Source organism: Limanda limanda, chromosome 3 (assembly GCF_963576545.1).
Source record: "Limanda limanda chromosome 3, fLimLim1.1, whole genome shotgun sequence".
Classification (NCBI taxonomy): Eukaryota; Metazoa; Chordata; class Actinopteri; order Pleuronectiformes; family Pleuronectidae; genus Limanda; species Limanda limanda.
The window spans coordinates 22,679,145-22,703,181 of record NC_083638.1 but is presented as its reverse complement, the minus strand read 5'-3'; the positions used below and the strand labels follow the sequence as shown (position 1 = coordinate 22,703,181).

At 41.3% G+C, this 24,037-nt stretch overlaps 1 protein-coding gene across 1 annotated transcript; it reads right to left on the bottom strand.

Annotated features, from left to right (window-relative positions):
• Nucleotides 1-1,268: 1,268 nt before the first annotated feature.
• aldh1a2 (aldehyde dehydrogenase 1 family, member A2) lies at nt 1,269-23,558 on the bottom strand. The gene is made up of 13 exons (XM_061068482.1): nt 23,253-23,558; nt 14,750-14,854; nt 13,963-14,103; nt 13,402-13,531; nt 11,354-11,415; nt 10,544-10,672; nt 8,452-8,565; nt 5,232-5,334; nt 4,413-4,597; nt 4,139-4,303; nt 3,698-3,855; nt 2,529-2,603; nt 1,269-2,289 (listed from the first exon to the last, which is right to left on the bottom strand). Exons 1-13 carry the CDS (start codon nt 23,367-23,369, stop codon nt 2,217-2,219), a joined length of 1,557 nt encoding a protein of 518 aa, XP_060924465.1. The 5' UTR covers nt 23,370-23,558; the 3' UTR covers nt 1,269-2,216.
• Between the last annotated feature and the right edge of the window lie 479 nt (nt 23,559-24,037).

Here is a 24,037-nt window from a genome sequence, read left to right as displayed (position 1 = left end):
GTATTTGCTAATGAACTTTATTCCATGTGCATGAAATGTTCTAACATCGTAAAAACAGGACCCATTGTGTTTTATTGCCAGTTCTCTTGCTAGAAGACGCATTGAGGTCCTTGGGTCCACAGTCTGTGCTGACACTCCCTGGTGTGTTAACAGAGTGCTGCAATAAGGAGATCACTTTTTCATCTTCTCTTTGGAAAGGCTGCAGATACCAACTGGGAAGGGAATTGTGGGAAAATGTACCCCAATAATTTAAAAGCTGATTGCCAAAGAAAGGCTCCAGTGCAATGTCTTCACATCTGTTCATGTCCAGCTAGAACAGCAATGCACTCCAGACTCATATTTCTGTTGATTTAGCCCCTCTCAATGGACACATGTCCTCACCTCTCTCTGTTAATATGTCAAAGATGGTGCTGGAATGATATATCTGCGTGCTTATTGTTGAAAAACAAATTAAATGTAGGCTTACGTTCATTTGAGAGAACTTCAAATCAGGGCTGATGCTTACTGCCTTGGGCTATTTAAAAAACAACTCTCCCTAACATCCAAAAACGTTTTTTTCTTTGTCTTTCTTACACAGTTTAGCACAAAATCAATTCATCCCAGTCTCTGTTTAAAGTTACTTGTTGCTGTGTGGAATTGTATTAAGGTGATGTCATGCAATGTCTACTTGTGTTAACTCTCTCATTATGTTTTTCATGCTTCAATAATAAAAATTACAAGAATATGAAGCTAGAATTTGCCTTCGCCTTCCCCCCCCTGTCTGTCATGAACCTCATCTTGATTAAGTGTCTAAATGGAAACCCACAGAAACTGAATTACTAAGTGATCCACATTAGCTAAACAAATGTTTCTCTTTTTTGTTATTGGTTTCCCCAATATTTCAATGTTTTTTTGCTGTTTCCACCTGTTTGCCAGCTGCTTTTCACAGTATGAAAATCAAAGGTCTTACTAAGACATAAATAATAAAAGGATTGTATAACCAAAGCAGCTCAATGGAATTGAGTAATTATCAATTCCATTATTAACATCTGTATTTTTTGTTACACTAAGATGCAAAAATATCATATTGAGATAAGTAATGAGTCTACCTGCCCAGTAGGATTAAAAAGAAATCTAACAATATCTAAATATCCTTTTTTTAGCCATGTTTCTATTTATTGTATTTTTGTCTGCTGAGGAAATTGTGTGTTCAACATTTACATATATTGAAATGTTATTTAAGTAAATTGCATCCACACAAACATTTTCAAATATAAGAGTTCAGATAATGTTGTTGTTGTTTCCATTTTAATCAACATGAAATGTGGGTATTTAGACCGTAGCCTCAATACCACTGGTTGTGTGACTTCATTATATAGGGATCACTCAGAGAGAAAAAAGGTTTTCCAGGAAAACAATGGTCATTTTATAATTTTATAGGATAAGATTGTATAAACATAAACATAGATTGACATCAATGAAAATCAGTTACATAAATGTTTAAAATACATATACTCCTCTTTAAGCAGGTGAGAGTAAAATGCTTAAGAGGTTAAAATCTTCCACGTTTACATCATTCCAAAGGTTTGACATACAGTGTTAAGTCATATGAGCTAAAATATAAACAAAGACAATTAGAAATCAATTAAAATTCTGAATTAACATTTCATCCACTCATATCTGAGGCTGACAACATCAGTGGTCTTGAATGAGCTGACATGCTTGCATAAATTCTACCAAGACAATGACACATGAGGTTTTTGAGGATCATACCGCACAGTACAAAAATAACTGCCTCCCCACACATGACATGTTGCTAGCAAAGGGTTGTTTGCACGTGCGGCGACTGAGTCTCTGAGCATCCAGCATCTGGGGAGTGAGGATCGGGGTGTGGCGGCTGGTTGTTATTGGGGTTTGCAGTCAGAACAGCCTCCCCCATCGTCTCTGAGAGTGCTTTAGTGGAGTTAGTGGAGGAGGTAAACAGTATGGGGGTAGTTCAGTGGTTGTCAGTAAGACTAGAGACAGTCCACAGATTCAAGGCGGGTGGACAGAGCTGGACGGGGACTGGATGACTGCCTGTGGTGAGCAGTGGCGGAGCTGATGGAGGGACTGAGAGGGCAGCAAGTGGTCACAGCCTGTAGTTACCACGGAGATAACTTGGCCTGATGGTTAATGGGGTTTGCCGCTGTGGATGGACCAACAACGGGAGGCAGCTCAGTGATGAGGAAGACGCTTCCTTAAGAGTTCTTGGCGACCATCTTCATCGTGATGGTCTTCACTTCTGAGTACTCCTTCAAGCCGCACTCTCCCCTGAAAACGAACAACAGGGAAGAGTTAAAATGTTGCTCATTCTGTTTAGAATATCACGCAGACAGAAACATTGAAATATGGTGTGGACACTGCTGGAAACTCTTGCTTTCAGATATAGTGTAATACCCTCTGAGATAAAGATTTATGTGATGTTAAGCAATTTGTGGCTTTTCAAAACATTAGTAATACTGTGTTTAATTTGTGTATCTGCATTTGGCAGATGACCAAGTTATACTCACAATTCACGTCCATTGCCAGACATTTTATATCCTCCAAATGGACACTGTGTGCTCAGGGCGTTGAAGCAGTTTATCCTGGGAAATACACAAAACATTGATCACTCTTCTGCGTTGGACTTATGTGGCTTGCTATTGTAAAGAGGTGCATAACTGTGTCTTAAGCAGTACAATTACAACAGCATTTTGTAAGAGCCCTTAGGGTTAGGGTTCATTTCAGATTGGGCTTTTAAAAGTGATCTTAAAGTCACATGACTATTTGTTGTGTGAGTAACTGGAACAGAGACACCAACAATAGTGTACTTGATAGTGCACTGAAGATAAGCTGAGTCGTGTGTGTGTGAGTGTCATGGTGAAGCCAAGATGGAGACGTCTATCAATGAGAACAATGTTATGACTTAATATCAGAGGAAAGTCTGAAGCTAATTCCTCGAGACCTTAACAGAATCAACAGATGATGTAAAAGACATGTGTGTGATCAACTTGAGACCCAGCTGGTTGTCAGTCGATCCCACATGTTATTCCATAATCATAATTGGTCATTGTGGTCTGTATCAGCGGCGAGGAAATGTTGTTTGGAATAGACAGGATTTGTAAGGAAAGTCAAGACGGTCAGAAAAAAAGGTTTGGTCCTTCTTAAAGTTTCACAGAAAATCCTCAACAGAGGAGAAGTAGGACGGTGATTGAGGCCGAATCGAGGATGAAGGACGAGGCAGAGAAATGTTTTCTTAGCTAACAGAGGAGAGCAGTCAAGGATGACAAGTTGTGAAAATGTCTTGGCAGATGCTGCATGTTAGTTATACTTGTAGCCCTTCTCATGACCATCTGCAGGTCATTACAAAAGAAACAAAAATAATTTTAGCTGAAATCAAGAAGAAACATTTTATGACCATTTCATTTATACAAATTATAAAATTGGGGTGTCCGTTTACATTTACAGTTTATGTTTTACGTTGTTGTCTTGCACTGGCACATTACTTCTGATATTCTTACGTCTTGAATGTCTAAGCCGAGGTAAAAAAAGGAAGGAAAACATTTCTTTGCGGCTTGTGTAATGATAGTAAAATGGCCCGTTGCCAGTTTATGGTTTCTGGATGCCTGACATGGTTGATACTTCCCATATGAGAAATATTCCTGATTGCAGCTCAAGAGAGACAGCAGATGAAACTTACCAGACAGTGCCGGCCTGCATGGCTGTGGATATGGTCATGGCTTTGTTGATGTCATTGGTGAAAACAGCCGCAACCAAACCATAATCTGAGTTGTTGGCTCTCTCTATCACTTCGTCGATAGTTTTGAACTTCATGATCTGCTGTACTGGTCCAAAAATCTGTAAAGACACGAATAACAGACATGTTTGTTACCAACTTCAAATCTACTCATTTAGGCTACTTATCTTATTATTTATATGCATTATAGCTATATAGCATGGGTTATAAACCAAGAAGAAGACCCAATTAGAGCCAATTATCTCCCACTAAACTTTTATACTGTGTATTTCGCTGTTGATGGAAAGTAACTCAACTCAACTTTTGGTCTTGCTGCTTTTATTTAACTACGCGGAGCTTCACATGCATTAGTTTTGCTGGTACAATCAAAATCCGTCTCTTTACCTCCTCTTTGGCGATGAGCATGTCATCCTTCACATCGGAGAAGACCGTGGGCTCAATGAAGAACCCGTTCACACCCAGTGCTTTGCCACCACACTCCAGCTTGGCTCCTTCACTGATGCCGCTCAGGATAAACTCCAACACGCGTTTCTGCTGCTCCCGACTGATCTGTGGTGGTTGGAGGGCAGAGAGGATGTGAGAACTCAGGGCAGAGGAGAAAGATTAAGTAAAGAAGTCTGTTGTTTTTGGAAGTGATAGATCTGTTTTCCTGACTCACCTGTGGACCCTGCTCAGTAGTTGGATCGAAGGGGCTGCCGACTATCCTCCTCTTGGCTCTCTCCACACTTCTGCGAACAAACTCCTCATATATGGGCTCCTCCACGAAGATACGAGAGCCGGCCGTGCAGCACTGGCCTGCGTTGAAAAACACGCCCTGGTGGGCCTGTTCCACAGCCAAATCCACTGGGGGGGGGGGGAAATAACAATACTTATTTGTTGAAAAACAACTGCCTGATTAAATTTACCTAGAAAGAATAAGTCTGGTTATTAAATAAGATTTTTTTAATTGGGATCTTTAAAAACAAAGCTATTTAGAATTCAATGTTAACGTATGCTAGGTACATATAAGAACTACAAAGTGTATTGTTACAAATTTGCCTCAATATATATTGGAGCTGTCGTGCACAAATCTGATACCTGACACCTGAGAGACAGGACCCTGCTGTTGCCCGCTAAGGGTTAACGCACCCCTGTGATTTATGGGTCTCGGCTGAAGCACCCGACTGAGTCAGGGTCCATTCTCCTGATTTACAGGCCTTGGGGAGCCCCTCTCACGGCTGCTGAAAGCATTTGAAAGCCACAGCACCCCCGGTTTGGTGAGCCATATAGGGTTTATATGAAACCCATCCATCCACAGTTTTCATAGCACTACAAAACAGTTGAGCATTACAGGATTCTTACTCCACGTGTGTCAATCCACACAAAGAAGGGCCTGAGAGCGAGACACAGAACTAAAGAAAACAATGATAGTGGCGGACCACCTGGTGGGGGCGACAGGTAAACAGAGCCAGTAATAAAACATGACTTGAAAACTCACTGTCTGCATCTGCAAATATGATGTTGGGATTCTTTCCTCCCAGCTCCAGCGTCACTCTCTTCAGGTTACTCTTCCCAGCTGCTTCTTGGATCAGCTTGCCGACCTACCGGAAGAAAAACAGATCTGAGGTTTACTCGCGGAGATGCAGGCCTGCAGCCAGATCCGTAAATCAGCTGCAGCCATTAAAAAAAGCCTAAAGAGGTTGGTTATTGCTCCAAACAGGGAATGCACGGGTAGACCACCTGAAACACGAGTTCTGCAAACTCACAGAACGAATATCCATTACAGCTCTCTGGGAGCAACAGGAAAAATAAAATGATGTTTGAGCGTGTGATGTCTAATGAAGGGCAGGGAGAAGTGACCACAAGGTGTGTGGGGGGTGTCCCGTGATCTGACTGACGGACTGATCGAGAGGAAGAGGAGCAGGTTGCTATTGAAGGGGTCTCTGTTGACTTCAACAACCACACTTATGTTTTGGTAAGTTTTAGCACTGTTTTGGTTTGACCATTTTTAAATGCATGTTATATCATATCTAATTGTTTCTTTTGTTCAATCTATTGTTGTGGTGTGATATGGTTTATGAGCAAACTGACGAGGAGTTAATTTCTTTACCTAACAAATGACAATTAAACTGTGAATAATCAAATTAAACAAATGTATAACAATCTCTACAAAAGCTGTAAAATTAATGTTTAACATGTTGAATGGTGTTACAGGAATATGTCACCAATTCCTGATACAGATCCTTCAAGTGTCATAATCATGATACTAATTAAGAACACATGCAAAAATGCACTGGGAATAAATAAGATGATTTAACCCACGATTACAATTTTAGGGAAAACACTTTTTTTGGACAGTAGAATGAGACAGCTGCCTTAGCTGATATTTTCTCAGTGTCATGATATATTGACTTGACAGATAACAAGCCTGAGAACCCCCCCCACACACACACACACACACACACACACACACACACACACACACACACACACACACACACACACACACCTCCCTCCCTGACAACCCTACAGCCTAAACAAGTGTTCATCTTCCTGTTACTCATGCAGCCTGTTTTATTTTCCAAGAGAACTGACAGGATAAAGTGGAAAAATACCATCTCAGTGTCCAACCGAAAAAAAAGAAAAAAAAAGATAGAAGCACATGGAAAAGACTCATCTTCAAGTTAGCGAGATCTAATCGAAAACAACAGAACAGAATCAACCTACTGCTGTGCTGTGGCTGGTATATATGGCGCAGTATATAAGACATATAAAAACAAGACAGGACTTGGCTCTGCTTCCTTTTTTTATGTCTGCTGTCTGTCTTTGATCAGAAACACAAAGCGGGAGGTTAGCGTGTGTTTATTCAAGGGGAAAGGAAACACGCAGGGCTGCCTGACTCCTCTGTGTGGACTCAGTCTCATGTGAGTCAGTATGAAGATGAGATGTGGTCCTAAAATCCACCTGTAGCTACATCAGCGCCCTCCACCCTGTGAGCTGGAGATGCTGTGATGGCTACTATCCACCCGACCACTGCTACTACTGCGTGGTGACTCACTGTCTGGGCATCAGCAGTCTCTCACAGCACTGCCTCAGTAATTGATTCCAGATCACATGAAACAACAGGAAAACTAGTAAAAAAAAACGGGGCCGCTCACAAAGGAAACGTTCAATCAAGATGAGATGATAAAACAAAGAAGAAGTTTGTGTTAGAAGCTGCACACAATCAGTGTGTGTGAGTGTGTGGGAGAGAGAGTGCATGTTTAATGTTACACTATAAAAACATAAATTAGAGATAAATATCTGTAAACCGTTCAGATTTGTACCATTTCATTTTCTAATGATAACTGTGTCAATGTTTAAATCCCAGAAAACCGCTGATTGCATTTTAGATGCAGTTTAGATGAAACTAAAGAGCCAGAGAGTAAATATATGTTTTTTTTTATGTTAATCATGTTTGTCATGTTTTGATACCATGTTTCAGATTCTGTTGTGTTTTTCTATCTGCAGGTTTTCCATTAAAAGTTCAATGATTGGAGCTGAAGTAGACATTTTCAAGAAAACCACACTAACATACAAGAAATCAAATAAATGAAAACAATTTGGAAAATTAAATAAACTGAATATTCTTTGTTCTATGGTTGAAATTTAGGTGATGTGAGAACAAGATTCTACAGACCTGCTAGCAACTGGACTTATATTTTCACAGCAGTGTTTTCAGCATAGACTGCTTATAAAGATTGAGGACACATCTCCACTTCCTCTACTATCCAGAAATAAAGCCAAAATGTCCGGGGTACAAATGCTGCCATCAAACGTTTATTTGACGTGTATTTGGGCTTTTTCTATCTATAATTATGAAGGAGGCGGGATTTGTGACTCATACTGCAGCCAGCCACCAGGTGGCGATCAAGACGCTTTGGCTTCACTTTTGGAGAACTGTCATTTTGTCCATCTTTATTTACAATCTATGGTTTTGAGCTTTTCAATTACACCGCCAGCAGATACCTCCATAAACCACAGAGGCCGCTCCAAATATTATATAGACCTGGCTCATTTCCCTAAGATACATGAACGTGAGTTACAGGCCTGTCACATACAAACGTACATCACACATAGGAATTGCTTGGTTATTACCAGAGGGATATATTGTAGTTAAAAATAACGTGTTATAAATGATTTGCAGAAAAGGAACATGTTGTCACTTTTGCTGTTACATCTGGCCAGAAGAATGCATATGAAGCTCAACACCTCATAGCACTTGTCACTTAACATGGTGTGCCATTGATGTTCTAGCTTCACATTAACTGCTTCCCTGATCTGCGGGACTACAAGGGTTTATGCTGTGAGTGCGTCCCGATAGTGAGTTTGATGAACGGCAGTGTGGAGGTACATTAATACAGCAGAGGCCGTGGAGGGAAAACAGAGGGGAGTTTTCAGAGAGATGTGTTTGTATGCTCTCGACACTGCAAATATGTGCATGTGTGCAAGATCAAATCGGAGCCCCTTGTCATGAGGCATAATGACAGGGCACGCAGCTTGTGTAAGAGCCCATTTGTTTGTCATTTAGACTTCAATAAAAGTACACAACGTCCCGTAACTACAAAGACTGCTCTTATGTTCTGCACATGTTGGTCACGGTGTCACTTGTGTTCGCTGACATAAGTCAGCAGTAGGCAGGTGTTGATCTGAACCACTCGACCAGAGCGAAAAAGTACCTGAGTCGATCCTGTGAAGGCCACTTTGTCTATGCCCATGTGCGAAGCAATTGCAGCTCCTGCCGTTGGCCCGAATCCTGGCAAAATATTGATGACTCCCGGTGGAAACCCGGCCTGTCAAAACAATATGAGAGGAAACAAGGTTTAGCAGAGATGACAGCAGAGCCAAGCAAAACCACAGGCAGTGTGGGGGAATCCGGACCCAACCCAACCTCCCTACCAGCAGAGAACGGAGAGAACATCAAAAAGTCGAAGGCAACAGACAGATAGTCTCCATAAAGAGGAGAGGCCGGAGAGGATGTGGAGACTGACATTGGTCCAATATGTGGTTTTATTAATATGCAATGCTGTGTTGCTCATTTTGTGTTTACCTCTACGGTACTTGACTGCACTAACTGAACTTTAATGCTCTGTTACGCATACATCAGATTAACTCTTCTAACACTATGTATCTTTTGGAATTCTCTTGTGATATTCCCATTTGTCAGCATTGATTACTGTTGAGTTTCAAGTTAGAGGTCAACTAGGAGTGGGATCCCTCACATGTGGCTCTCTCTGAGGTTTCTACGGGTTTTCCCCTGGGTTATTAGGTTTTTTTTGGTAGTTTTTCCATTCTCTTGTTGCGGGTTAGGGACAGAGGATGTCACACCTTGTTAAATCCTATGAGACAAATTGTGATTCGTGAATATGGGCTATACAAATAATATTCAATTGATTGATTACGAATGACTATGCTGAATCAGCTCAGTTCAAAAGTCAAAGTCGCTAAGTAGTTGTTTTAAAAGCTAAATGACGTCACCATTTAAACTACATCATTAAGTGAACAGTATTTATACCACCAAGATAATTCTGACTGCACTCATTTCCCTGGTACGTTCAATCTGTTGCTGATTTAAACTGTCATGTTCAGTTTGCTACCAAACTTTACAATGCCAGGGTTAAAGCTGCACTCATTCACTGCTGGCAGAACGGTAAGAACAGAACAACGTCCTCTATTCCAACTTGGGATTGTTATAGTCCAAAGTGTTAGTCCTAATGCTTACCTTTAGTTCATTTAGTTGTGTTACGTATTTGTAGTAATTTGTTACCGAGTGAAACCATATATACCGCTCCTATAAAATGAGCTGAACTGATTGCATTAGTAGTAATATTGGATTTAATTTGATGGAGCTGCCAGCGGTGGTGCATTTGCAGCCATTCTGCCAATAGGTCTTGGCATGACTGTTGTTATTATGTCCACATGGGAGAAATCACTGGAGTCAGAAATTCATAATACCTCCAACTTAGAATTACAAGTCTAAGGCTGACGTGAATCCTCATTATGATTTAGAACATATATATTATTATATGATATATGATATAATGAATGATACCTCTGTGGTTTTCATGGTCTTTTAAAGGGGAAGTATCGTTCTGTGAATGACAGCTGAGCTGAGGACAATGCTCTCAGTCTCCAGTAAGAGGAGCTCCATTGCTAAAAGCTACTGATTCAGTCATGGACATTGGTGATTTTAATCACTGTTGGAAAATGGTGCATGCATGTTCATACATTTTTCTCAGCCCCTGTGAAAACTGTTCACAGAGCAGTGTGTAAGTTCTCCTGAGCAACCAGACTGTTGTTGATGGTCAGTCTGTGGCAGACGTTCAGTGTGTTTGTGTGTGAAAGGAAGGGAGAGTGCTGCCCTCCAGCCCCTTGGTTTCAACTTGTAAAGATAAAAAACTGTAATTTATTATTAACAGCAATAACTGAAGATGTTGGCCTGTACACACAAGTTCTCTTTCTGCACATGCAGCTGTCTCTCTCAAAGGGGAATGAGGAGAGCGCATGGGAAATCGACAGGTTGTTAAAGGGGCATCTTTGTGGATCATTTAGGTTGAAAGGAGATGAGATCCTTCCCTCATTCCACCTCTTATATGGAAATATGTGAACTGACCCTTTAGCTCATTCTAATTTGTTGGTTGTGTTCTTGGCAAACTGAAACCTTTAAGTGATTTTGACTCAGTTAGTGGACTATTAACGTTGGTCTTTCCAAATAAAATGTTGATCAGATGTATACACAATGGTGGTTGGTAAAGTGATTCAGTCTTTTACCTCTTTGACGAGAGCGGCGATGTAGAGGCAGGTGAGCGGCGTCTGCTCAGCAGGTTTCAGGATAACAGTGTTTCCACATGCGATCGCCGGGCCCAGCTTCCATGCTGTCATCATCAGAGGGAAGTTCCACTGTGCATGACACACACACATACCGGAAAAAGACATCAGGCATCTGACTGACACACTGGGTGGTCACAAGTCAAGCTCAATAACTCATCGCTCTTAAGTCACTTACTCTTATTTTTACTCTGTCTAAACATAGTCAAGTGAGAAAAGGTTCTCGGCACTTGTACAGTATTTTCTCTTCCCACAGTATTCTGAGAAAGCCGGGAAATTGCAACACATGTGCAATAGACCCGTATCACTGTACAACACACAGGCCTGTGTTATTTCTGCTTTATACAGGAGCCCATGGGGCTCAAAGCAGAACCACACGCTTTCTGCACTCTTGCACAATCAACTGTGTCTCTTCCCTTGATGTTTTCTTCCTTTCTCACCATTCTCCTTTCCTCAAACCCACTATGTGAAACCCCTCGGCTCAGCCCTCTGCTTCTCACTTCTTGTTCCCTATTACTCAAACTCACTGGCACAGTCATTGTGGGGGCTTACCAGCAGGACTTATCCGAATAAACATGACTGTCAGGGAATTACTGGAAAATTCAGAATGTAATGACAACAAACAGGCGGGACTAACAATCACCAGAATCGCTTTTAAAATCAGCCAATTCACTCTTATCTGTTTTTTAAAAAAATCTTTTATGTCTCTGTGTATCCATTATGTATGTCACTTGTCGGAAGGGAAATACTCACGGGAATAATTTGTCCACAAACTCCAATGGGCTCATATCTGGTAAATGTCAGAAATTCTCCATCTGTGGGGGAACACACACACACACACACACAATTTCACACACACACATTTAGCTTTAGCCATTTAAAGCTTGAAAGTACCCCAAACGAATGAAAAAATGTCACCACCTGATACCCTCAGTGTTGTTGACTCAACACGTTAATTTGTAAGCGAGTCCACACGCAACATTCCATGGTTACTTTACCCTGGTGAGAGATTACATTTCGTTGTGAGCATCCAGCAGCGCAGGCTTGTGTGTGTGAGTGTTTTAGGTCATAGAGATGGGTGTTATGCTGGAAAGGTTTGCTCATTCCTCTTGCATTACTTGAATAAAGGAGGTACTTATTGAGGGTGTGCCATGCTTGTTCATGGTTCACGAAAACAATTGATATTGAGAAATGTTTGTATAAATTTGTGACATCAGTTATCAGCTGATGAAACACTGCTTCATGTTGCGTTCGGACTGGAACGATCAAAGTAGAAGACATAAAACATAAAACTGCCTGATGAGATGAAGTTGAGGTTGATCCTGTATATGTCAGCTTTTCTTCCTTAATTCCAATAGTATCTGCGAGGTTCGTTTGAAAGAATGACGTCTGAGACCGACTTATATTTCAATTTGGAACAAGCAACGTAAACTAAACCACAATGTTTAGCCAAAGGTGCTCAACATGACGACGCTCCCTATTCATTTCACACTGTCGATTTAAATTTAACACCACATTCATATCATAATGTGATAGATGAATAGGTGCCAAGAGGTAGTTGATGACAGATGTGCTGCACCTCATCTTGACAGGAAAACAAATATGATTATTAACTGCCTTACATCATACAGACGACGGGAATGTCCTTTTTTATTTCCTCTGAAAGTCTGCAAGAAGAATAAAGCTTCAACCAGAGCCCTGGGAAAATGCTCACAATGGTCTATTTGGCAGCAGTGGACGAGAGAAGCTTTGAGAGGGACAATACAGTTGTATCAGGAGGTTTCCCATGTCCTCTCTCGTAGTCTTTTTTTCGTTTTTTGTGCTTCCTGTTGAAACAGACAGCCAACTTTCCCCTCTTACACCCCCACATTCATCCGCCTCAGAGGGACGACACTGGTGACGGCCTCCTCTGGACAATACAGTTTGGATTGAGCGCCAATTTGATGCATTACTCAGCTCAGTATGAGTATGGTTTACATTGAAAGGAATTTTTTTATTCAACTAAGTATGCCTTAAAATAGCTTTATGGCTATTTATACTTTCACAATAAAAATGGATCAAATGATAATGACTAATGTAAGATATAAATCTGACTTGACAGTGTCTCCCAGCTCTACAGTTTTGCTGTGTAGTGAAATAAAAGGAATAGGTTTTTAAATATAATACTTAAATGTCTTCAGCAGTAGAGAACATAATGATTCTCATTGGGAACACTCTTACTCCTTTTGCATTTTTGTTCTAAACAAGCAAGTAACTGTACCAAAAAGCCCTCAAAACCCAAACTGAAAGATCAACTTCCAGACTGTGAACTTAATACAACATTATTCAGCAGCTAAAGAGCCAGATGTGTCCATCAGCAATTGGTGGAAACGAAAACAGAGCTGCAAGAAGGTGAATACTGGACTAGTTGTTGAGAAATGCAACATAACAACACCAAATGAATGTTAATTTGACTCTGTAAGAGCTGGATCCTATTAACTTAAAAGAAGAAAATACGTCAGTGTTGTGTTTCATCCGTCTATATGAGTTTTACATGAGCAGTTACCCTCATTTAACAAAACAATGGTTTAAATCAAGCCACATCTGATTACTGAATGAGTAAATAAAACTGAGAATCCAGCCATCGTTTGGTGCTTGTCTGTTTCACTTAGAGAAAACAAAGTAGGTATTGTGGTTTGATACACAGCCCCAATGACGTGCCAGGGATTCTTCATAAATGACACGTCTGTTTTCATCTTTGTTCTCATCACCACTCTTTAGTCCATTTCAACTCGGCTGCAGAGCTCAATCAGGGATCTTACCCATAGGAATGGTAGTGCCATGGATCTTGTCTGCATATCCAGCGAAGTATCTCAGTGTCTTTATGGTTCCTTGGAGGTCCACAAACAGGGTGGGCAGGAAAGGCTTCCCACTGTTCAGTGACTCAATGGTCTGAAAAGAGATGGGGGAGACGTTTGAGAAATATGTGATATAACCTTGTGATCCTCGCATAATTCCATTCTGCTTCAGCCTTTACACTCTCCCATGGGCGAAATGAGACACTAAGATAACACTAAACTACAAATACAGTCCCTAAGTTACAGTTATATGTTCTCTTTAAGGCAGAGCAGAGTTTATTTGTATTTTTAAACACAGATGTAACTCAAAGGGCTCGACAGAAGACGTTAAAATGCGTTATTAACAAGGAAAGCAAAACGGTTTTATAGGCAGCCACAACGCTGTTATAAATAATTACGTAAAGAGGGTAATAATCACATGGACAAGAGGATTTACTGTTATATACATCTGGGAAATATCTTCTCAAAAAAAATAAAAAGTCACAATAATTTATTCAGATAAATTCCTACGCTAAGTTAACTTACTGCCAGATAAACACTGTCTCTCTCCACCAGGTCGGCCAGTTTGGCTAGTAGACGACCTCTCTCAGATGCGTCCATCCTTCGCCATACGGAGCCCAAAGAAAAAGCCTGGCGCGCCGCCTGCACCGCTTTATCCACATCCGCCTATGACACAGGAGGGAAACACACAAGTTATCAAACAGGTGTGTTTGTGCTTCCTCATGGCATTATAGTGCCAGAATGTTATTTGTTGTTTTTTTCATCTCAAAGTTACTGAAATCACGAAGGGCTGCTCATCAAAAATCCTGATTCCTTAACACACTTCTGCTTTTCTAAATTCCTAATAATTTACTCCTGTTTAAGAAGTAAAAACAATATTTATAGCTATAGGAAAAACTGAAACTGCGCTTTTCATTGTCTCCAGTAGTGAAAAAAATAAGTAAGTGCATTTTCCTAAAGCAGTAAATATCCACACAATTCTACATTTGACTACATAACAGGAACATATTCTACTCACTGGATGTATTTAATTACTAAAGCTACTTTTTCAGATTTAGTCTCTGTATAAAAACATACTGTATGTGCACAGCTTGTGAGTTGGTTCAATTGTGAGTTACTACAACATCAGAGAACCCAATATAATCATGCATAAATTACAATTATCCTATAATATAATAATAAAACACTGACCAGTGATTAGAGAGAAAATAGGATATTACCTGGAAAAGTGTTAGTTAAGGTAATGATTTCAGTAATTCAAGACCACATTGTTTTCAATGAAAAACAACAGTGAATGTTGAGCTGTATTTACCTTATCTGCTTCCTGGACCTCACAGATCTGCTCTCCAGTAGCTGGGTTGCAGAGAGGAAAGACCTTCCCACTAACAGAGTCCTGCCACTCGTTGTTGATAAAAATCTGCATCAGAAAAATGGCAGATTTTAGTAATTGAGTAAAAGATAACGATTAAAAGTCATGATTCATTACACAAACAAAATGCTCACATGGATGATTAAAACCTCATATAGGCAAACATGTTTGAATGAGATTAAGAAAATATACTCGCTTTTTGTACATCTAAATATTGATGTTATGTTTAAGAGTCATTGCAACATGTTGGCTGCAGTCTTGTGCTTGTAGTTGAGGCTGTGAAAGACTAACAGCTCCGCAGGCAGCAGCCCCAGCACGTCCAGGCTCTTGTGTAAGGGATATGGGAGAATCTCTGGAAATCTGGACACAGATTCCTGCATGTCCAGCATTGCTCTCTGGGGAGTGCTCCACCATCCAGACAAAGGGGGTGGGTGGATGGCGGAGGGGGGAGTGGGAGCAGATAAATCCCTATCAGCCTGCAGAGCCCCTCCGCTCACCCACCCACCTTCCCACCCCCAGCATACAGACACACGTTCCACAACATCACTGCTCGTTTACGAGATCATAAAACACGTGCTGCACTTGGTTTCTGTGATGCGTTAAAGCAAGTCTTCCGTTAAACAACCGCCTGAGATTCCAAACAGGACACGTCCACCGTCCACTGAGACCAAAAAAGGGAACTAAATGTTTGCACGATCACCATCTGAGAATCATGTCGGTGAGATACACTCAAAGCCTTCATGTAAGCTGATGAAAAGAGGAACAAAATGCTCCTGTGATTTCAGATCCCAACTCCATCTTACACAAGTTAACCCCCCCCCCTCAAAAAAAAGCCTCCTTTATTGCTGACATGTTTAGATCCATTAGGCAGACAACTCACACACTGTTTTTAATGGCTGTCAGTCGCTCTGATAAATAGAGTGCAAGGAGAACATCTGCTGGCACAAATCCCTCTGTGTATACATATGCTCTTACCGTGCTTCTCCTTGAGAAGAGCTGAGACACACTGAGAGCAAACCTGAGAGCAGGGTTCAAGTATCCCACTGGCCTCAGCCTCCCTAAACTCTCCAGCATGTTTACCTCAATAAACGCGGGGCTCTAAGTACTATTTAATTGGCTGCAAACTGTTAGCTGTGTTTACTTTCGGGTTGGTATAAAATGCCAGGGAGTCTGAAAACCTCCGGAGCCACAACGAACACATGACTCTGCCCGTCTCCTCCGCTCCATTCCCACGGCTCTGGAGCTCATAACGTGGGCTCTGCGAAGGAATAACTCACATGCAGATGTGGAGGTGATCGGTATCTGTGTGTACCAGCCCGCGGAACCAGGCGCTAACGGACTTATTCCTCTACGGTTCCTTTGTGCTAGTACTTCAAAAAACAAGAAAAACATCCCCCCACAACAGACACACATGCTCAGATAGAGACAGGCCAGAGTGGCTTCCCCTCTCCACCAGCCTGGTATTCTCAGGCGCCTTCCATCAGAGGCCACCTTTAATCTGTCGCTCATTAAGAGCACTTCATAAAATTGTCAGTAATGATAAGGAGCAGAGGGCCAGCTACAAAAACAGAAAGTCCTGTAGAGCACTGAATTAGCTTTTAAATTTATAGGGGCCACTGAAGTGAGGCACCCTAAATCAGAGGAGCCCCCTGACAGCCTCAACAGTCTGAGCAAGAATGCAGACCATGGGTAGCTTTATGCATGGCGTAACCCCTCTCACAGGCCGCTGCTGAAGGAGAACGGATGAAGCGCGAGAACAGTGGAGCAGGCCGCCACCTAAATCACAGCCAGAAAAGGACAACTGTCAGCCGCCGTTTGGCTCGGCCCTCTCTCCGGGCCTGGACTGGTGTTAGACCTTTGTCTCGTTCCATTGAGAGACTTGATTAAGATGACAGGCCCGCGTTGTAAATCAACCCTCAAGGTTTCTTAAAATTGCTTTTAGGATCATTTGGACGAGGGGCAAAGAACACCAGAATGTAAAAACAAGTGCATGGGTGCACATTTTCAAATGACAAATTGTGTTTTCTTTCCCATTCCCTGCGGGGTCGTTACTATCACTTCACAGGATGGTTTCGTGTTTACAAAGATCTGCGCCGCCAGCGAGTTCATAGAATTAACTTGGTATCCAGAGGCTACAGAGTTGATGACAGCATTTTCAAAATAAACAGGTTTCGGCTCTTGTGGTGATGACAAATGAACTACAACTTTTAAGTACTAACATTTTGTACAGCTGAAATCATGAAAAACAAACAAACATTAAAACTGACAAAAAAAGGCTCTATAAGTGACGCCCGACATATAATGAGGAGGCCTGATGTGGATGAGAGCTACGCAGTAAGCCTGCCGGTCAGACCTTTGTGCATGGCCCACAGGGCAGCTGCAAACATTTAGCAACTCCCATGCTTTTCTGCATAAGCTGTCAATCACATCCTCCAGAGACGGCGTAGCCATGGGGATAATGAAAAGATGAGACATTATGTAAACAAACATGTTTCAAAGTGTGTTTGTTAGTTTGATAGCATGATTCCAATCAGATGTAATTGTGTGTCTATTTGCTAATTATTCATCTATTACACAACGTTTATGTATTATGTAAGAAAACAGCTATTTGTCCGCCTTGCACCTCGAAACAATATGATGATGATGTGAGGGTCCTGCATTTTTTCGTATTAGCAGAACTTTGCGTGATTTTTTTTTTTTTTTTTGTGAGAATTCATTTTGTAGGAATGAACTGTAATGGGAAGTAAGAAATGCCAAAATAGTTTCTGCAGCCAACAAAACATCTGTTTGGCTCTTTGCTTCTTCTCACAGCTCAGTCGCTAACGGCTGACGGAATATGTAATGCTGCTCAGTTCTTGTGTGTTTTTTTAAGCAGGGGGGTGCGAGGGGGGAGGACAGGACGAGATGTGGCGTGGGTTGGTGTGAGGGGGCAGTTGGGAGTGTATTTGGGTTTATAGATGTGTATATATAAATATATATAGATATGCATGTGTGTGCGTGTATATGCACAACGCGCCAAAATTCCACAGCCACATGAATCCTACCCGGGCACCTGCAACCCTCGACTGCTCAGGAAGTTTCATATCCTCCTCTATCACAGGACCTCGATTTCCTCTCTGTTTCTGGATGGGTTTCAAAAGTCTTATAATTACTACTGTTACAAGTGAGTGGAGAGCATGTGAAAGTGGAGACCAGCTGGTGTGTTTTTTTCCCCCTTCTCCTGCTCCTCCCCACATGTCTGAAACCATGGAGCCTTCATGTTTTTCCGTCACACACCCACAGACAATGCCACCCTGCGCTCTCGGGTTTGGCGAGGGCGACCTGGCTGTCACTGACACGGCAAACGTCTTAGTTTCGTCAGGGTGTGTGGGCGAGCTGTTGAAGTTGCCCGTCCTGACTCTTTGTTCACTTGTTTTCAGTTATTTCACACTTCTTCGACTGGAGTAAATTGTCATTAATACCAAATTCAAAACTGAAAAAAGAGGTTGTTAGGTTTGATCTTTTAAAGTTGAAAAAAAACCTTCGAAGCAGATTCTTATCCAATAAATTGTCATGTCAGTAATTTATCCAAATGAGATTTGTCCAGAATTTAGTCTCCTCTCCCAAACATAACAGTAAGGTTATCACTCAACATAAAGATATTATTACACAAAATATATTAGGGCTTAATCTTCAATCTTAATGAAAGCAAGAGCAAAAGACAACGGCTCCATGCAGTTTCATTTTCATGAATCATCTCCTCCTGTTTTTTTTTTTCTCCTTTGAACATCTGAGGTTTGATGGGTTTCCTGTGTATTTAACCATTCTTTAAAATCTCAGGTCAAGGAAATGTTTAAAGAAAACATTTAACATCGTTTCACTCGTGGGATCAGTGGACTAAGAGGAAGTCATTTTTAAAGAAATGTGACGCTTCTCCGCAGACAAATAAACGTCTCGAGGAAGACTTGTGTCTCTGCTGTGTCCGACGCTCACGTGGAGAAAGGGCCTATTCCAACAGATTTATGAAGCCAAGTGTTTTTCATAATGACCCCATAAGGATTTACACGTTTGTTGTCAAGAGGGCTGCAGACTGAAGCTATGGGAAGTTAACAGGGTAACCTCCCTGTCACTGCTCTTCCTTAAACAGTGATTAAGAGACGGGGGACACGATGTTGACGTGTCTAGTAAAATGATAATTTACACTCGCTGCGCAGGTAGGCTTTTCACACCAATGGACACATTAACGGTAGTGCACACTTGCCCTGTCACAATCAAAGAGAGGTGGTTCTAGAGTGTGTGTGTGTGTGTGTGTGTGTGTGTGTGTGTGTGTGTGTGTGTGTGTGTGTGTGTGTGTGTGTGTGTGTGTGTGTGTGTGTGTGTGTGTGTGTGTGTGTGTGTGTGTGTGTGTGTGTGTGTGTGCGCGTCTGTGAACAGGGTGATTGTGTAAGCAAAGGCACAGAGAAGGGGTGGGGGTGGGGTTTGGGTTCTCGCTGTGCTCGTTGCGATAAATCATTTAGTTGCACAGTATCCCCTAACTTTGGCTCTGTTTGATCTTGATCGCAGTAAGATGGTGGTTTTGAAGTGAAAAACTCCAGAGCTGCAGGTCAGGCTCTAGGAAGGCAGGGCCACTAACCCACACAGTGAGACAGGGTCATAATTTACACCCCAGCGGACAGCACCTAGCATCAGGGAGCCCCAAGCCTCCATCTGTACTATCTCAATCAGTGACAGATTGATGGAGCCCCTTATTCATCCACACTGTGTAGATGTCTCTGCACAGACCGCTCTACAAATACACAGGTCTTTGGGAGACAGGTTCTGCACAGGTTCCTATGGAGAGGGTGCATTAACGCCACAGTGAGCAAAAGCAACAAAGGAAATTTACAACTGTTGATTATTGAGAGACGTGTAACTCAGACAATTAACAAGGCCATTGCATCTCACTCCTCTATATTGTCTGTTATTACTCTATTAAAACTACAATAAAAACTCATTTGAACAATAAGAGACTTTTTAAAAATGCATATTTCTACCTCCGACAAGTTTTCGTCTGCATTTGTTTATTTGTTTGTCTGTTAGCTAGCAGGATGATGGTAAAAGTATTGGGCGGATACAAAAAAAACTACATTTTGGATCAGGGAGCAGATCACAGATTTTTTAACATTGCAACATAGCCGTTTTTCAGGATTTTTGTTGATTTCTAAGAGAATAATTCATGGATATATATATGAAAAAAAATCTGACATGTCTAGAGGACTCATATTTATGAGTGTGTGTAATGTGGTAAAAAAAAAGATCTAGATCTAATGAATTTAAATGAGGTTTAAAGAGGTGTGGGTTGGGCATTGGCTGAGGTATGTGCTATACAAAGTGCCATTCTACTTTCTTATAGTTTAGCAATAACAATTCTCCAAATTAGCCAATAACAGGTTCTAATTCATCAAGATAAAGGGCAGGATATGTTCTTACTTATCACGAGGAAAAAATGTTCTTTCAAAGCAGACGCGACAAAGCCATGCTTTTATTCATTTTTTTGCTCGTTTCGCCCCACTGAGTGTCTTCTTCTAACAAGACATTATCACTTGAAAGTTTAAAAAAAGAACAGAGAGGCCAGAGGGATCAGCCGCTAAAAAGAAACTTTCTCCTTGACTATTCACAGAACAGATCTAATCTCCACTTCTACCACAAGTGAAACCCATTAATAAATAGCTATATACTTGCTCTCTTTTTAATGGCTAACTTCTCCTATCATCCTTTAAACAGTTTCTACCCGGTAACCCACCTGCGGCTTCCTAAGATACAAATGTGTGGATAGAGAATAAGGAGAAAACTCTCATGGTTTTAGCTACAAGAGAAAGTGTGTATATGAAAACCACGAACAATAGGCAGAACTTCAATTTTATGCAGATGCACAAAAGAAGGAGGATAAAGCGTTCACTGATGCAATCATGCAATGTGTCTTTGATGGTGAGCAGTTCATGACTCGGTGAAAAGGGCAAGGGGCAATAGTATATTTTATCACATGCTTTGCTGTTATAGAAGCAAACGTGTTAAGATACTTATAAGATACTGTATCAGCCGTATCTCTGTTTCCAGGGTCGCTACAAGGTAATCTTTGCATTGCAAAACACACAAAAATAGTTGCGCAGACTTAATAGTTTTTTATAAAAGTTGGAAAAGCTTAACGTCGCAAATTGTATTACAGAAAAATTTAACGTATGTTAGTATAAAAAACAATGTTGGAGGAAAATGTGCGTGTAGACGCTTGCAGCTCCATCCACATGCCCTGTAGGCCAGTGAACAGTGTTGGCTGTTTCCTTTGCAGTCAGTGGGGTGGAGAACAGGAACAGGGTGTGAGGAGAGCCCACGCCAGGGGTGCCCATAAATCAGGGCCCTTCTGCCCCCTATGTCCACCAAACCAACAGGGACTGGATGATCCAAATTCCTGGGGGTTAATTCACCAAGTCGCTCCCTAAATGTCTCCTGTACAACCCTGTGTCCACCCGTTTAACCAGCACTCTGCACTGAGGGAATGGAAAGCTTGTGGAGCCGACCGTCCTCTCTCCAGTCCAACAGCGGCGTGCCCTTTGCACTTAAAACACTGAGGTATGTGTTAACACACAGCAATGATAGCACTGGATGAACTTACACCACACTATCATTAATCTGTCCTCTATGAGACGTGCCCTTTAATCTCACAGTCATAAAACCACTTGTCATGCAGCTAACAGACACTTTCAGGAGCGATGATGACACCTCAAACTAAAAATACCACACAACTAATGATATAAGTTTACTTCAAAGTGTTAAACAAAGTGAGTAAAACAGACAGAGGCACACCACTTCGTATGGGTGCTATCTAAAATAAGTGTATGGGGAAGTCTCACATTTAAAACACGGGGGTTTGAAATCAGGAACTAATATTGTGAGATTGACAGATTAATTATTGCTTCCCTCAGACCACAGTGTGAACTGCTACTTACTTATCATGGCAATAAACAGTGAAAGCATTTCACTATAGATTATAGGTTTTACATACAGCCTCCTGAGTTAAGACCAGATGTTTTAATTAAAATTTCTCAGACAACAGATTTTTTCAATCTGCGACATGATAACTTTCATGGCTCAAATAAAGTTCTTTGTTTGACTCTTTATCCAGCTGTTTTCTACAGCCCCCCCCCCCCACCCCCCCCCCTCACCCACACACATCAGGCTGCAGAGCGAATCCAATAACTGCTCTGATCACCCCCTTTTTTTTTTACTTTACAACATCCTATTGAATTTCAAACAGCTAATTCACTAGATAAACGTTGTGTTTATATTATTATAATGACACTAGGCCTGACTGTGTGTATTTATGTGTGTTGTCACACTGTCTAAAAGTGTTGTGATCACAAATATCATTAAAAACAAATATATTTTCAGAGAAGACAGAGAGGACTGTGGTTGTATTTGATAAGGCTTTTTCCACTGATACCTGATATGACTAAATTACAGAAAATCTATTCAGTAATTTTTAAACTAAGGGCTGAATACCACAGGAATTTAGTAACATTTTATAATCATAATGGGAAATGAAAGAAACTTGAACAACTTGGTTGCAATATTTAAATGGTACATGTGTGCCCCTGTAATAAAGCTCTATAAATACTTTATGGGTATTTTAATTGAAAAGTTTTACCAAATGGTTTTTAATTAGACACACAGTGATTGAAGTAGCTTACAGCCGTAAGCTACTTCAATGCAGAATAAATATAAATAGTTAAAAATTTATTTTAAAAACAGCCTTACTCCATTTATTTCTAAAAACACATTAAAACTATGTAACTATCTTAATTAATACATTATTTCCTCTATACTCCCCCAAAAATATATATATATTTTAAATATAAATATTTATTTTAAAGACTTTGTACAAACCACAGTATATGGAAAATAAGAAGCGGATTTTATTTTAATATCAAGGCTAAGTGGGGACGCAATGACCCATCTTTAAACGCAAAAATACACTAGGAGTTTTAAGCAATAAACTCGTTTAAAATCAAGACAAGCGAGGGGGCGAACAAACTTCTGAATTACGTTATAGTCTGTATTTGATCTGCTCCACGTGTTTAAAATTTTCCCAGCACTTATTGATGAATTAATGATGATCTACAGCAAACACGTGGACGCAGAAACACCTTAAACCGTGTCCCGCTTATCTGAGCCGGAGCTTCCGGCTTAAGTTTGGATTTATCAGCTCCAGACCTGGGAGAGCTGCTCGGTCTGACACGGAAACTTCAGCTGCTCTCACAGTAAAGATGGAACAAATAATAACATAATAGGTATATAAAAGTTTTGTTCTGACATATGTATAAGCTCTGGCAGAAAGTACATGACACATCAGCGAGGAAGAGGAGGAGGAGGAGAAGAGGAGAAGAGGAGTGTTTACGCGCAGAGGACGCGCGGTGCGTGGAGACAAACAGACCTTGGTGTACTTGATCTCCGGGTTGGGCACCGGTGAGGGCATCAGCTGGAGGGAGGCCATGAGAGCAGCGGGGTCGCTCTTCACCTCTGCGGGGATCTCGATCTTACTGGAAGTCATCACGTCCGTCTGTCCGTCTCTCTGTCTATCAATCTCTGTCCCTGTCTCTGTCCCTCTCTGTCTCTCTCTGGAGCCTGCTGAGACGCGCTGCTGGGACCTTCGTGCAGATTTCTGATCAGGACTTCGGTCTCCTTCCTGGATTTATAGCCAGGTGTCGGCCGCGCTCCGCTCTCATTGGGCAGGAAGGGGAGAACCAGGGCCGTCCTCTTTGGAAATTAAATTCACGCATTTACATAAACGACCTCAGCCTTTGCGTGTTGAGGAGGAGAAACACGTCCACCCCACCCACCTCCCACTCCCCATGCACTCCCCACTTTCTTCCACTACAACCAACAGCTGACTGCTCTCTGCACTAACTCCCAGTTGAACACATTTCACTGCTCACAACCTAAACCCACCACACTGACCCAGTTCAGAAGTGTTCAATATGGGCCCAGGTATATAAACTGACCCCAGCAAATAACAAACCAACTTATTATTTCTGTTTCCCACATGTGGCTCCAAGTAGAGGTTGAAGTACGCAGAAGAAAAACCAAAATGAATTGTTACGTATTATAACTTTTTACACTAACTCCTCCTAGTCTTATTAAAGTATTTCCAGTAGCATGAATGACATTATTCATTAATTAATATTAATTTTCTATAACATCAACCAGTGGGTGGATCAT